We start from the raw sequence: 14,136 nt of genomic DNA, 5'->3' as shown, positions 1-14,136 counted from the left end.
TGTAGCTCACAATGAGCAGGGTTAGAAGGGGGTTGCAGGTTTTCCTCTGCATGTCTGATGTCTGGTGTCTGGTGTTGGGACTCGGCCACTTAATTTATCCTGTGACAAATGAATTGCGTATCCCCCACTCTCCCCTCCTCCTTCACCCCTCCCTTCTTACTCTCCCCCTCCTCCCCAATCTTATTTATTTTCCTTTATTGCGGTGTTGTTCCCATTCCTAACTACCCGTGGTGCACATCCACATCTAAGCCTTGTTTTCCTTGGATCGCCGAGCCCAAACTTTCCTTTCCACACTCCGGCACTCCCATCGGGGGAAATCCCAATTAACCCAGCCAGGACAATCGGCTTCAGAACTGGGAGAGGCTGGGATAGAGACTGGAGAGAGAGACTGGAGAGAGAGACTGGAGAGAGAGACTGGAGAGAGAGACTGGAATAGAAACTGGGATAGAAACTGGGATAGAGAATGGAGAGAGAGACTGGAGAGAGGGACTGGAGAGAGAGACTGGGATAGAGACTGGGATAGAGACTGGAGAGAGAGACTGGGATAGAGACTGGAGAGAGAATGGGATAGAGACTGGAGAGAGAGAGACTGGGATAGAGACTGGAGAGAGAGACTGGAGAGAGAGACCGGGAAGATACTGAATAGAGACTGGAGAGAGAGAATGGGATAGAGACTGGAGAGAGGGAATGGGATAGAGACTGGAGAGAGAGAATGGGATAGAGACTGGAGAGAGAGAATGGGATAGAGACTTGAGAGAGAGACTGGAGAGAGACTGGGATAGAGACTGGAGAGAGAGAATGGGATAAAGACTGGAAAGAGAGAATGGGATAGAGACTGGAGAGAGACTGGAGAGAGAGAATGGGATAGAGACTGGGATAGAGACTAGAGAGAGAGAATGGGATAGAGACTGGAGAGAGAGAATGGGATAGAGACTGGAGAGAATGGCATAGAGACTGGAGAGAGAGACTGGTATAGAGAGACTGGTATAGAGACTGGAGAGAGAATGGGATAGAGACTGAAGAGAGAGAATGGGATAGAGACTGGGAGAGAGAGAATGGGATAGAGACTGGGATACAGACAGGAGAGAGACTGGGAGAGAGACTGGGAGAGAGACTGGGTGAGAGACTGGAGAGAGAGAGATTGGAGAGAGAGAATGGGATAGAGACTGAACAGAGAGAATGGGATAGAGACTGGAGAGAATGGCATAGAGACTGGAGAGAGAGACTGGTATAGAGAGACTGGTATAGAGACTGGAGAGAGAATGGGATAGAGACTGAAGAGAGAGAATGGGATAGAGACTGGGAGAGAGAGAATGGGATAGAGACTGAGATACAGACTGGAGAGAGACTGGGAGAGAGACTGGGAGAGAGACTGGGTGAGAGACTGGAGAGAGAGAGACTGGAGAGAGAGAATGGGATAGAGACTGAACAGAGAGAATGGGATAGAGACTGGGAGAGAGACTGGGATAGAGACTGGGATAGAGAATGTCGATAGAGAATGGGATAGAGACTGGGAGAGAGACTGGGATAGAGACTGGAATAGAGAATGGGATAGAGAATGGGATAGAGACTGGGAGAGAGACTGGGAGAGAGACTGGGATAGAGACTGGGATAGAGAATGGGATAGAGACTGGGAGAGAGACTGGGAGAGAGAATGGGAGAGAGACTGGGGGAGAGACTGGGGGAGAGACTGGGATAGAGAATGGGATAGAGACTGGGAGAGAGACTTAGAGAGAGACTGGGATAGAGACTGGGAGAGAGACTGGGAGAGAGACTGGGAGAGAGGCTGGGATAGAGACTGGGATAGAGACTGGGAGAGAGACTAGGAGAGAGACTGGGAGAGAGAATGGGATAGAGACTGGGAGAGAGACTGGGAGAGAGACTGGGAGAGAGGCTGGGATAGAGACTGGGATAGAGACTGGGAGAGAGACTAGGAGAGACTGGGAGATTGATTGGGAGAGAGACTGGGAGAGAGACTGGGAGAGAGAATGGGATAGAGACTGGGATAGAGACTGGGAGAGAGACTTGGAGAGAGACTGGGAGAGAGACTGGGAGAGAGACTGGGAGAGAGACTGGGAGAGAGGCTGGGATAGAGACTGGGATAGAGACTGGGAGAGAGACTAGGAGAGAGACTGGGAGAGAGAATGGGATAGAGACTGGGAGAGAGACTGGGAGAGAGACTGGGAGAGAGACTGGGAGAGAGGCTGGGATAGAGACTGGGATAGAGACTGGGAGAGAGACTAGGAGAGAGACTGGGAGATTGATTGGGAGAGAGACTGGGAGAGAGACTGGGAGAGAGACTGGGAGAGAGAATGGGATAGAGACTGGGAGAGAGACTGGGATAGAGACTGGGAGAGAGACTGGGAGAGAGACTGGGAGAGAGAGAATGGGAGAGAGACTGGGATAGAGACTGGGATAGAGAATGGGATAGAGAATGGGATAGAGACTGGGAGAGAGACTGGGAGAGAGACTGGGAGAGAGACTGGGATACACCCTTTAAACCCTCCGTTGCTCTGTCTCTCTGACCGGATCGGATATCATTTCATAACCTGACCGGGATTCTTTCCCAGGCCCGGCTTTCTGACAGAGTTTAGAGGTTGATGATTTATATATAGAGTATGTGGGGCCCCTTCGGTTGCACCACGGGGTCTTCTATGGTGTGTCTAGCTGCTGTGGTGGTGGGCTCTGAGACGGGACTTGAGTGGGTTCAATGAAAGGAGGATTGAATTAACTATGAATGTCAATATTTCTGGGGAGTCAGAAAGTGTCATGACAGGACACAGACAGGCTGACATGGTGACAGGGACACAGACAGGCTGACAGGGACACAGACAGGCTTACAGGGACACATACAGGCTGACAGGGACACAGACAGGCTGACATGGTGACAGGGACACAGACAGACTGACATGGTGACAGGGACACAGACAGGGACACAGACAGGCTTACAGGGACACATACAGGCTGACAGGGACACAGACAGGCTGACATGGTGACAGGGACACAGACATGGACACAGACAGGCTTACAGGGACACATACAGGCTGACAGGGACACAGACGGGCTGACATGGTGACAGGGACACAGACAGACTGACATGGTGACAGGGACACATACAGGCTGACAGGGACACAGACAGGCTGACATGGTGACAGGGACACAGACAGTCTGACATGGTGACAGGGACACAGACAGGCTCACATGGTGACAGGGACACAGACGTGGTGACAGGGACACAGACAGGGACACAGACAGGCTTACAGGGACACATACAGGCTGACAGGGACACAGACAGGCTGACATGGTGACAGGGACACAGACATGGACACAGACAGGCTTACAGGGACACATACAGGCTGACAGGGACACAGACGGGCTGACATGGTGACAGGGACACAGACAGACTGACATGGTGACAGGGACACATACAGGCTGACAGGGACACAGACAGGCTGACATGGTGACAGGGACACAGACAGTCTGACATGGTGACAGGGACACAGACAGGCTCACATGGTGACAGGGACACAGACGTGGTGACAGGGACACAGACAGGCTGACATGGTGACAGGGACACAGACAGGCTGACAGGGACACAGACAGGCTGACATGGTGACAGGGACACAGACAGGCTGACATGGTGACAGGGACACATACTTGTTGACATGGTGACAGGGACACAGACTTGCTGACATGGTGACAGGGACACAGACTTGCTGACATAGTGACAGGGACACAGACTTGCTGACATGGTGACAGGGACACAGACATGCTGCCATGGTGACAGGGACACAGACATGCTCACATGGTGGCAGGGACACAGACAGGCTGACATGGTGGCAGGGACACAGACAGGCTGACATGGTGACAGGGACACAGACATGCTGCCATGGTGACAGGGACACAGACATGCTCACATGGTGGCAGGGACACAGACAGGCTGACATGGTGACAGGGACACAGACAGGGACACAGACAGGCTCACATGGTGACAGGGACACAGACGTGGTGACAGGGACACAGACAGGCTGACATGGTGGCAGGGACACAGACAGGCTGACATGGTGACAGGGACACAGACATGCTGCCATGGTGACAGGGACACAGACATGCTCACATGGTGGCAGGGACACAGACAGGCTGACATGGTGACAGGGACACAGACAGGGACACAGACAGGCTCACATGGTGACAGGGACACAGACGTGGTGACAGGGACACAGACAGGCTGACATGGTGACAGGGACACAGACATGGTGACAGAGACACAGGCATGGTGACAGGGACACAGACAGGCTGACATGGTGACAGGGACACAGACAGGCTGACATGGTGACAGGGGTACACACATGCTGCCATGGTGACAGGGACACAGACAGGCTGCCATGGTGAAAGGGACACAGACATGGTGACAGGGACACAGACATGGTGACAGGGACACAGACATGCTGCCATGGTGACAGGGACACAGACATGCTCACATGGTGGCAGGGACACAGACAGGCTGACATGGTGACAGGGACACAGACAGGGACACAGACAGGCTCACATGGTGACAGGGACACAGACGTGGTGACAGGGACACAGACAGGCTGACATGGTGACAGGGACACAGACATGGTGACAGGGACACAGGCATGGTGACAGGGACACAGACAGGCTGACATGGTGACAGGGACACAGACAGGGACACAGACAGGCTCACATGGTGACAGGGACACAGACATGGTGACAGGGACACAGACAGGCTGACATGGTGACAGGGGTACACACATGCTGCCATGGTGACAGGGACACAGACAGGCTGCCATGGTGAAAGGGACACAGACATGGTGACAGGGACACAGACATGGTGACAGGGACACAGACAGGCTGACATGGTGACAGGGACACAGACAGACTGACATGGTGACAGGGGGACATAGAGGGGGATGTGGAGGTGGGAGCAGGGCTGTTTGCGTGTTACCCAGTACTGAACTGAACACCCCTCCCCCTCCTCTCCACCTCCTAATTCCAGTATCAGTCTATTGTCATACTCTGACTCTGGGAATGTGCACTGGCTGTGTACAAGGAGACAAGTGAAGGGAGGGAGAGAATGACAAGGAGGAGATGGGAAGTGTAGAGGAAGACGGTGACTAAACAAGAGAACGCTTGCTGTTGACAAAGTGGGAAGAGCAGAGGGAGAGTACGTAACTTCATCGGTAGAGACAAGTTAAAAAACAGCCACACACTCAGAGGAGGGAAGGGTTTAGGTGCTGCTCTGCTCTGTGTGTCTTTAACCCTGCTGTGTTGAGTAACATACCTACTGCTGGCCTCTCTGTCACACACACACACCACTTTATCCTCTTGTCCATGTGTGTTTGTTTGTGCGATTGTGTGTGTGCGTGTATCATTTGTCATTAGGCTCCGCCACAGTAGTAACTGTCAGGCACCGCTGACTCTCCCTGTTTCTGATTGGCCGACCCCTGACCCCCTAGACATTCTGGTAACCAACAGCAGCGGAGCCGGGCACAGAGACAGCTGCAGCCCCTGTGAGCATCCAGCTCTGATTCCACTGTCACACACACTGGCTAGTGACAAGCAGTGGGTTTCCTTTGGCTTGTTTTGCTCAGGAAACACTATCGATTCATCAGGCCTATATTAGTCACCAGTGTCCTTGAGGATTACACAGAACTAGACCGAGTTTATAGGTTACGTATGAATGAGACTTAATGCTACCCACGATCACGTTCAGTGTGCTGTCCCCCTCCTTTAAAGACTCCCCCCTAAACACACAAAACCCACCCCAAAATGACATGGTCCGTGGAATGTACACAAATCTAAAACCTCCCACCTCTGCAAACTTATGCGAAAGACACACAGGTTGAATGCATTCAGTTGTGCAACTCTCCCCTTCCACCCCCTCTTTCTCTCTCTCTTACTCTCTCTCCCTCTTCTTTCTCTCACCCATTCCCTCCTCTCTTCCCACCACTTCTCTCTTTTACCCATCTCCCCTCTCTCCCCCTCCACCCCCTCTCTCTCTCCACCCCTACTCAGTGTCTGCTCAGGCCCTCTCCCACTCCCTCTCCCTCTCTCTCTCCACCCCTACTCAGTGTCTGCTCAGGCCCTCTCCCCCTCCCTCTCCCTCTCTCTCCACCCCTACTCAGTGTCTGCTCAGGCCCTCTCCCACTCCCTCTCCCTCTCTCTCCACCCCTACTCAGTGTCTGCTCAGGCCCTCTCCCCCTCCCTCTCCCTCTCTCTCCACCCCTACTCAGTGTCTGCTCAGGCCCTCTCCCCCTCCCTCTCCCTCTCTCTCTCCACCCCTACTCAGTGTCTGCTCAGGCCCTCTCCCCCTCCCTCTCCCTCTCTCTCCACCCCTACTCAGTGTCTGCTCAGGCCCTCTCCCCCTCCCTCTCCCTCTCTCTCTCCACCCCTACTCAGTGTCTGCTCAGGCCCTCTCCCCCTCCCTCTCCCTCTCTCTCTCCACCCCTACTCAGTGTCTGCTCAGGCCCTCTCACCCTCCCTTTCCCTCTCTCTCTCCACCCCTACTCAGTGTCTGCTCAGGCCCTCTCCCACTCCCTCTCCCTCTCTCTCCACCCCTACTCAGTGTCTGCTCAGGCCCTCTCCCCCTCCCTCTCCCTCTCTCTCTCCACCCCTACTCAGTGTCTGCTCAGGCCCTCTCCCCCTCCCTCTCCCTCTCTCTCTCCACCCCTACTCAGTGTCTGCTCAGGCCCTCTCCCTCTCCCTCTCTCTCCCCACCCCTACTCAGTGTCTGCTCAGGCCCTCTCCCCCTCCCTCTCCCTCTCTCTCTCCACCCCTACTCAGTGTCTGCTCAGGCCCTCTCCCCCTCCCTCTCCCTCTCTCTCCACCCCTACTCAGTGTCTGCTCAGGCCCCCTCCCCCTCCCTCTCCCTCTCTCTCTCCACCCCTACTCAGTGTCTGCTCAGGCCCTCTCACCCTCTGCTTCAGACCGGAGATAAGAGCAAACACACACCATAATGATTACCATCCAGACACCATTGTCCACTGTTTACCCACGGCATACCTCTGCTACTTAACCTCCTTTTCACTCCCTCTATCCCTGTTTTCTCTCTTTCTATCCCTCGTCTTCCCCCTTTTCCTCCCTTTCTAAAAGACACTGTTTCAAAGGAAGGATGCTGAATAGTGGATGCTGTGTACTCCCTAGCCTCTTTCTGTCCGCTCTGTGTCCAGCTCAGCCTACGTCTCTGTCTCACCCTGGGCTTATGTCTCCGAGACGTTACATCATTGCAGGGCCCAAACATTACAAGGTTATGTAGTATCAGAATGGTGTATTATTTGGGCTGTGTGACTAATTCACTGGGTAGAGCTTGACCTGGCTGGAGGCCAGAATGGGATTGAGAAAGAACTTTCCTTCTCTCCCATCTGTGTGTGTGTGTGTGTGTGTGTGTGTGTGTGTGTGTGTGTGTGTGTGTGTGTGTGTGTGTGTGTGTGTGTGTGTGTGTGTGTGTGTGTGTGTGTGTGTGTGTGTGTGTGTGTGTGTGTGTGTGTGTGTGTGTGTGTGTGTGTGTGTGTGTGAGCTGTCCTGGCTGCGTAACAGCATTGTTCATAACACCGGAAAGCGTGAGGAGATTGCTGGTCAATATCCTGTCCCGTGCCATGACCAGGAAGAGCACAGAAGCCTGATATATTGTTACCATGTGGCCCAGGCCCAGGGTGTGTCTGTGTACCTGCCCTGGTCTTCAGATCAGAGATCGGAGAGAGGCATCACCTAACGCCATTTTACACATCCACCCAACAGCCCAACTACACCCACGTCACAGGGACCTTGAAGTGGCTGGGTGGTGGGGAGTCAGTGTTGGGTTGGTGGAGTTATTGAATGGGTGTTTAGGTGGAGGTCTGTGTAAGATCTGGGATAGTGTGGGTCAGTGTTGGGTTGGTGGAGTTATTGAATGGGTGTTTAGGTGGAGGTCTGTGTAAGATCTGGCTGTGTGGGATAGTGTTGGGTTGGGTTAAGTGCAAGGGTTAGGCTTGGCTACAGTAAATTAGTTGAGATGAGGTAGGGGTGCAGGTCAGGCACAGAGGCAGGGGGACCTCTCAAACTACTCTCCCTGGGCCTCCCGAGTGGCGCAGTGGTCTAAGGCACTGCATCACAGTGCTAGCTGTGCCACTAGAGATCCTGGTTCGAGTCCAGGCTCTGTCGCAGCCAGGAGACCCATGGGGCAGCGCACAATTGGCCCAGCGTTGTCTGGGTTAGGGGAGGGTTTGCGACTCCTGTGGCTGGCTGGGTGCAGTGCTCGCTGGCACGGTTGCCAGGTGTCCACATTGTTTAAGTGGGCATTGTGTGAAGAAGCAGTGTGGCTTGGTAGGTTGGTGTTTTGGAGGACGCACGGCTCTTGACCTTCACCTCTCCCGAGTCCGTACGGGAGTTGCTGGGATTTTAATAAAAATAAAAATAATAATAATAAATAAATAAAAATGTAATTTAATTTCTCCCCAGCCAGGGAGAACCTACACTGGGCCTCATGGTGCGTGTCACTCCCTCCTCCCTCCCTCTGCTCAATATTGACACACCTGATCACCAGGCCATAGATCGCTGCACCAATACATCAGCCCCAATGGAATGCTGATGTCATACATCAAGCAGAGGGAGATGACGGTGGCTGTGCCTCTTGGCGTTAGAGGAGGAGGAGGAGGGAGCAGGGCTTTCTCTTTCTTTTCATTCATCCATCTCTCTTGATGTTAGCCAATGGAGAAAGAGTGAAAGGTGAATGAAGGGTACACAGGAAAAGCCTAAACGAGCCTAAATGGTGTTATTGTGCTAGTGTTGTTAACCTCTCTCTCTCTCCCTCCCTTCTTTCAGGTGGCCAAGGTGGAGTATGTGCGGAGGAAACCCAAGCTGAAGGAGGTCTTGGTCAGGTTAGAAGACCACCTGGAGTGTGTGTGCCAGTCACAACATCACGTGACCGAGCACTCAGACGCAGACACAGGTAAATAATATTTAAGGCCGACCGAATTTATTACAACTTTATTGTCTGATAGATGACCTTCAGAGACTGTTTTGGTTGGATGTCTGAGTATCTGAGTCCCGCCCCATTCAGTCATACCTTCCTACGCCTGGTCTCTTTATACTGCTAGTCTGTCTGTCTGTCTGCCTGCCTGCCTGCCTGCCTGCCTGCCTGCCTGCCTGCCTGCCTGCCTGCCTGTCTGCCTGTCTGCCTGTCTGTCTGTCTGCCTGCCTGCCTGCCTGCCTGCCTGTCTGCCTGCCTGTCTGCCTGTCTGCCTGCTGGCCCCCATTGCTTGCACTGGATGACCTCTTGTATATGACTGTTGAGAAAACAGACACGCCTACGCCTGCAAGCTAGACTTCTATTGCCAAACCTGCAAGGCCCCTTGTGTGTGTCTGATAGAAAGACAGTGTCAGTGTGTGTGAGGGTGTTTGTCTGTGTGAGGGTGTTTGTCTGTGTGAGGGTGTTTGTCTGTGTGTGTGTGTGTGTGTGTGTGTGTGTGTGTGTGTGTGTGCGTGCGTACGCGTGCGTACGCGTGCGTGCGTGCGTGTGTGTGTGTGTAAAGGGAGGGTGTCCAAAGGCTGCTTGGCTTGGACGGCAGGTAACAGTCCTTTCCCCTTGATCCAAAGCCTCCGTTGGGAAGAGATAAGAGGAACGATGTGGACTGATAAGGCATCTCAACTATTTATAGTGTAATTTCAAATCCTCTTGAATTATCTCTCTGTCGGGGGGCTTTTTATCTGCTTTCTGCTCGTTGTGTCGTAAACCTCCCTGTTTCCCCTTCTTGCTAACGCCTGTCCCTGTCCTCCTATCCTCCCTCCCCAACTTGTGTTTTCAGACCACCATACTAGGGCTAAAGGTAGGAAAAGGAAACCTAAAAAACTAAAGCTCAACAAGGATTTATTGGCGACATAATAAACTTGAACACATTATTCCAAAGTCCGACCGCCGGACCCCCCGGCTCCAACAGGTAGGAGGACTTTAGCACCAGCATGGCAATCCAACCAATTACCTACCTGCTGGTCACAAGCCCAATCAGGGGAGAGAAAGGGTTGCCAATCAGATCACAAACAAAGCCAAACCAAATCAGTGTGAGGAGAGGGAGGGCTGAAATGGGCCACACTCTGTGAATGCCACTGCATGATTTAGTGTGATTTTTATGCCTGCCTGCACCCTGCATGTCCACTTTGTGTTATGTTTTATGCCTGTATGAGTTTATGAATGAGGATTTCAACCTCACCTTGTTCACCGACCAGTATTTGTCCTTCACTCCAGCTGTCTCTGTGTCTCTGTGTGTATCTGATTTCAAATACCATTCTAGATGACTCTACTTCCCATGCTCTCCTCTGTATTTCATGTTGCCTCTTTCTTTCTCTCTCATCCTCTCTGTCCATTTGTTGTCTGTCTGTCTGTCTGTCTGTCTGTCTGTCTGTCTGTCTGTCTGTCTGTCTGTCTGTCTGGCTGTATAATGTTCTGACTGTCTCTCTCTCTCTCTCTCTGTCTCTCTCTCTCTCTCTGTCTCACTCTCTCTGTCTTTCTGTCTGTCTCTGTCTCTCTCTCTCTCTGTCTCTCTCTCGCTCTCTCTGTCTCACTCTCTCTGTCTTTCTGTCTGTCTCTGTCTCTCTCTCTCTGTCTCTCTCTCTCTCTCTCTCGCTCTCTCTCTACCTCTCTCTCTCTCTGTCTCTCTCTCTCTCTCTGTCTCTCTCTGTCTCTCTCTGTCTCTTTCTTTCTCTCTCTCTCTCTCTCTGTCTCTCTCTGTCTGTCTTTCTGTCTGTCATTCCCTATGAGGGATTGTTTGTTGTCTATTGTGTGTTTTTAGATCTCTTCCACCTCACTTGCTTGTACTTTGTACTGAGTCACACACTCACTGAGTGGAAATGCATGGCCAGCACCTGGGATGATGACTGGTATATTTGATTACTCTGTTATTGAAATCAGGAGAAGGCTTATGCCAATGCAATTGGCTGTGTGGACATGGGTGTGTCCACCTGATGAGTTTATGACACACATTCAAATTGAACAAAATGGGGAACGAATATCACCTTTTACCTCTAACATGTTCAAATAATATGGGGATTAATGAAATGCTAATGCTAAAGCTAATGGTAATAGTAATTATCAGGCTAATGCTAATGAAATGCTAAATGTTAACGTCAGCTCTCTCTTTTCTCCACAGTGGACGTAAGGTGAGACCCCAGCAGCATTGGACTTCAGTGTGGAAGGGGCCAAAGAGAGGATGCTGCCATATTTGGACTGCTGACCTACCCCCTTCCCTGACCCCACCCCAAGCCACCTACCGCCTTTTAAAAACAAAGATTACTGTAAAGAGAAAAAAAGACAAAAAGTTAATAAAATGCCAAAGGTGCTTTTTTCTATTACCGTAAAAAGGAATGCAGAAGGTCTCTGCCAAGCGCAGCAGAACCAACCAATCAAACAATGACGCGGATGAGGATGGTGAAGCCAATAAAGAGCTGGGCAGAAAAGAGAGGAGGAGGAGGACAAGATGGGTTGTCGTTTGTTGAGGAAACAGGACAATTTGACGATCACAGAGAGAGATCCAGGATGGATTATTGGATTAAGCCTCGATGGGGGATCTGTCGACTGGATCCTAAAAGGACACAGAGAGGGACAATCAGTGGACTCTTCGGGACGTGTGGAGGCTTGCATGTTCCTAGCCGTTGGCCTAAGTGACACTTGCCTGGACAGTCAATGACTGACAGAGAGAGAGGGAGAGAGGGAAAGAGATGTTGAGAGAAGTTGTAGAGAGGTGTAGAAGGTACTGGTCGTGTTGCTTGTTGTTCCAGAACTTTCTGTACACTGTAGTGGAACTTGTGAACATTCTGGAACTCATAGAATGGTCGCCTATTTAGTCTATTTTGGATAAAGTGTTGGGAGAAGTGTTTGGAGTCATCAGGACCTGTTGTACCAAGATGTCTTCTCTGCTTCTCTCTCCTGGGTTCCCCTGTCTGCTCCTATTGGGATTGTGCCAGTCACCATATACACTACAGAACGATTCAGAAAGGAAGATTCATTCATTGCTACTAATAAACTATTTATACGTGTGAACGTTTTCCTTTCTCTCTCTCTCCCTCCAAGACATTATGTTTTCTGTGACATGTAAGATTCATGTTCTGTCTGATCTTCTGGTAGTGAATCTTCATGTCCACATGTTGTTTGTAGTTGTTACTCATGTTCAATGTTGCCTTATTATGTGCCAGTATATTATCTGAACAGTCTCAAGTCTAGTTGTATGGGCTGGAAATGTAAGGAAGCGTGAGAAGGAGGAGATGGGAGGACAGAGTCTGTACAAGTACAGGAAGATGCTTTATTTTTGTTAAAAAAATATATTATGCTTACTTATATTCAAGCAGGAAGTATGTTTGTTATTTCTTTGTTTGTTGTGGTTGAATGCTTTTATTTAAACCATGGAAACGATGCAGGACTGGGGGTGGTGAAGTGTATCAGGCCCCAGCAATGCACCCTGTTTGGTGGTGTAGGGTAGGCTTACATCAGCAGTGCTGTACTGTATTATCTAGAGAGATGGATAGAGCTAACCTGGTCCCAGATCAGTTTGTGTTGTCCTGCAAACACATATAGTCATTGGCAAGGCAGCACAAACCGATCTGAGATCAGGTTAGTGGAGAGCTGGCTGAGGATAGACTCCGTCTGGGGCATCGTTGGACTGTCTCTTTAACCCAGTTATCTAGCCAACAGTTACACCCAGTAACCAGAGCGTCATTATACACAACAGAACGTTCAGCATGTGTGTGTGTAACCACTTTTAACCCACATCACACTCCTTTGATACGCTGGTGCCCAGTCCGCCCCACCAGCACACAAGCTGTTCTTAACGAGTACAAAGTCCAGCTTGAACGAGAGAGTTTGTGAACAAATCAACATGAATGGTTCCCTAGTTAATCAAGCAGCAGTCTTCCATTGACACGTTAACAACGACGAAGACTGTTCCACTGTTGATGAGTGAAAGATTAAAAAAGAAGATACCACTGTTTATGGAGAGACTGACACCAAATCTCTAACAACACCCTATTTCCCGTACGGTGAAGTGTACTACTTTAGACCAGAGCCACTGGACCAAAAGTAGTGCGCTACATAGGGAATAGGTGGTTGTCGTTTGGCACACACTGAATCAATAGAAAGACCTGGGCACTTTTCCAAAATGTCTCAGAGTAGGAGTGCTGTTCATCTTATACATTATGATCTAAACAGCTAAACTGATCCAAGATCAGCACTTTATGAAGTCCTGGGTGAGAGGCATGTTGAGAGAAAATAGATGACTGAAGAAGCAACAACACTGTATCTGCAGCTGCTTCGTGTTGTGGCAGCAACATGTTCAGCTGCACTATACAGACTCCCAAGGTGATTCCATTGGTGCTGTATGTATAAAGGAAATCAGAAGAAGTTTCCCCACCATTTTGCAATGCATTCATTTATTCATTCATTGTCGATAGACCAGGGACCATTGCTTACAGTAACTAAAGAAACTACAACAACACAAGCTTATACCATTTTTTATTTGGGCCTCTATTGGATAAAAACAGCAATGATTATAATTTATATATTTATGTTTTCAATAATAAATACATTCTGCTTATCAAACTGTACACAGAATGTTGGGTCCTGTTTTTGGTGCGAGTTGGTACAGTCTGATATGTGCCACGTCTCTTTCTCAGTTGCTGTATAAATCAGTCCTTCCCTTGCTGAAGGAACTGTCCAGGTGAAAAGCCTACTCACTGGGCACAGACTTCAATTTAACATCTATTTCACATTGGTTCAATGTAACTTCATTGAAATGACATGAACACAATATTCAACCAGTATGTCAACCAGTATGTGCTCAGTGGGGAATTATATATATATATATTTTTTCATTTAACCTTTATTTAACTAGGCAACTCAGTTGAGAACAAATTATTATTTACAATGACGTCCTACTCCGGCCAAACCCGAATGACACTGGGGCAATTGTGCGCCTATGGGACTCTCAATCACGGCCGGTTGTGATACAGCCTGGATTCGAACCAGGGTGTCTGTAGCGATGCATCAAGCACTGAGATGCAGACCGGTGCGCCACTCGGGAGCCCCATGATGATGATGAGTTTCCACCATATTGTCTTCATCTTCCAAGTCAGTGCAGATGAAGAGGAGTCGAG

At 50.3% G+C, this 14,136-nt stretch overlaps 1 protein-coding gene across 5 annotated transcripts in view; it reads left to right on the top strand.

The window, feature by feature from the left end:
- The window catches only part of LOC100136119 (platelet-derived growth factor subunit A), a 37,341-nt gene extending 23,754 nt beyond the window's left edge, over positions 1–13,587 (top strand). For 4 of the 5 annotated variants that reach the window (XR_005035621.1, XR_005035619.1, XR_005035622.1 and 1 more), the window contains 3 exons: positions 8,821–8,947; positions 9,804–9,935; positions 11,142–13,587. Coding sequence is in view for 1 of the 5 variants with exons in the window: in XM_036941738.1 (XP_036797633.1) it covers positions 8,821–8,947; positions 11,142–11,155 (141 nt within the window). In the remaining 4 variants the exon portion in view is untranslated. The remainder of the gene's footprint in view (positions 1–8,820; positions 8,948–9,803; positions 9,936–11,141) is intronic. The other variant, XM_036941738.1, reaches the window with a different exon arrangement.
- The last annotated feature ends 549 nt before the right edge of the window (positions 13,588–14,136 follow it).

The sequence above is a fragment of the Oncorhynchus mykiss genome, chromosome 13 (genome assembly GCF_013265735.2).
Source record: "Oncorhynchus mykiss isolate Arlee chromosome 13, USDA_OmykA_1.1, whole genome shotgun sequence".
NCBI classification, from domain to species: domain Eukaryota; kingdom Metazoa; phylum Chordata; class Actinopteri; order Salmoniformes; family Salmonidae; genus Oncorhynchus; species Oncorhynchus mykiss.
Note: the sequence above shows the minus strand (reverse complement) of the source record. Positions and strands in the feature narration are given on the sequence as shown.